Raw genomic sequence first — 1,389 nt, forward strand, 5'->3', positions numbered from 1 at the left:
GTATTTATTTTTTTTCATTGGTGTTTCACACTGCACTCAAGGATATTTCACTTGTACGATGGCTGCCAGCATTATTTTGGGAGGAAGTCTGAATTTCAACAGGCCTATGGTTTATATCACCATAGGAAGCCAGCATGAGATGGTCTTGAACTCAAAGCGACCGCATTGGTGAGAGACTCTTGGGTCATTACGCTGTGTTAGTGCGGATAACCGACTGAGCCACAGGGACTAGATTTTACCGCGTGAAACTCTAAATAATTTTTTTTTTATTTATTTGCTCATATAGTAAGCATATGTACACGTTACCCTGAGCTTTGCGGAAGCAAATAATACCTTTTTAACTTATTATTTGTTTTACCAGCATCCTGCCGATGGTCATGGGTTTCCCCCACGCCCTGCCCCGTTTCCTCAACCATAATGCTGGCCGCCGTAGCATAGGTGAAATATTCTTGAGTACGACGTTAAACACCCAATCAAATAAATAAATTAATAAATATTATCTGTTTGATATGGTGCTTCCGTCAAATACGTGTATGTCTGAATTAAAAAGAAATCTGAAGGTACGGAATTGTAGACACATTTAAAGGAACTGACTAATCAACGGATCTGGAACATAAAAGCAACGTACCTCCGATAAGTACCACTAACGCGATGGCAGGGATTAGGCCCATGGCAACGGGGTACTATGGGTGGTCCGACCAGCTGAAAGAGAAGGATAGAATGTGAAGAATGATTTAAACTGTCACATACACACGTAGACCTAAACTGACCGATTTAAGAAGCAGGGCACTGAAAAACCGTAACACAACGTGCATAAACGAAGATACAGAAAATTTCCAAAAGAGTGCTCATGTCTTCAAATGTCAACGAGACCCGCTCGCTGGGACATGCGAATATCGTAGACCCCGACACTACTTTAGTAAAGGAGTTCGACTTTGGGTAAGCCTGCATGACATCGGCCTTAGCATAAAGATTAAAATCAAATAGATTCGGTCTACTTGGTGCTTCTGGGAATTGATAACCTTTCATTTCGGAGGTATTTACTTCTCCCACTGTTATAGGAATCACGCTCCACAAACGTCTTTCACCGAAATTCAACGATTTAAGCCTAATTACCATGACCCGAAATAAAAAGAAACTAACACTCTCAGTTCAAGGCGTTGAGGTGAAAATTTTTTATCGAAAAGGCCATACAAAGGTTGAACACGACTAATGTAGCCATGACTTGATCTTCTTTGAATGAAAGTCCCATTTACTGGAATAAGATTAACTGGTGTGTTGATAAATGTGATTATTCATTGGTCAAAATTAGGTGAAATATGATTGGTTAATTTACATGCCTCACGCATGGATCTTTGAATGGTCGACTCGTCCAAGGTTAAATATATG

At 40.2% G+C, this 1,389-nt stretch overlaps 1 protein-coding gene across 1 annotated transcript in view; it reads right to left on the reverse strand.

The window, feature by feature from the left end:
- Window positions 1–686, reverse strand: part of LOC135478019 (kielin/chordin-like protein) — a 65,495-nt gene extending 64,809 nt beyond the window's left edge. The window contains exon 1 of the mRNA XM_064758276.1: window positions 629–686. Within this exon, the coding sequence (XP_064614346.1) occupies window positions 629–671 (43 nt within the window). The 5' untranslated portion in view covers window positions 672–686. The remainder of the gene's footprint in view (window positions 1–628) is intronic.
- Window positions 687–1,389: the final 703 nt, after the last annotated feature.

The sequence above is a fragment of the Liolophura sinensis genome, chromosome 11 (genome assembly GCF_032854445.1).
Source record: "Liolophura sinensis isolate JHLJ2023 chromosome 11, CUHK_Ljap_v2, whole genome shotgun sequence".
NCBI lineage: Eukaryota > Metazoa > Mollusca > Polyplacophora > Chitonida > Chitonidae > Liolophura > Liolophura sinensis.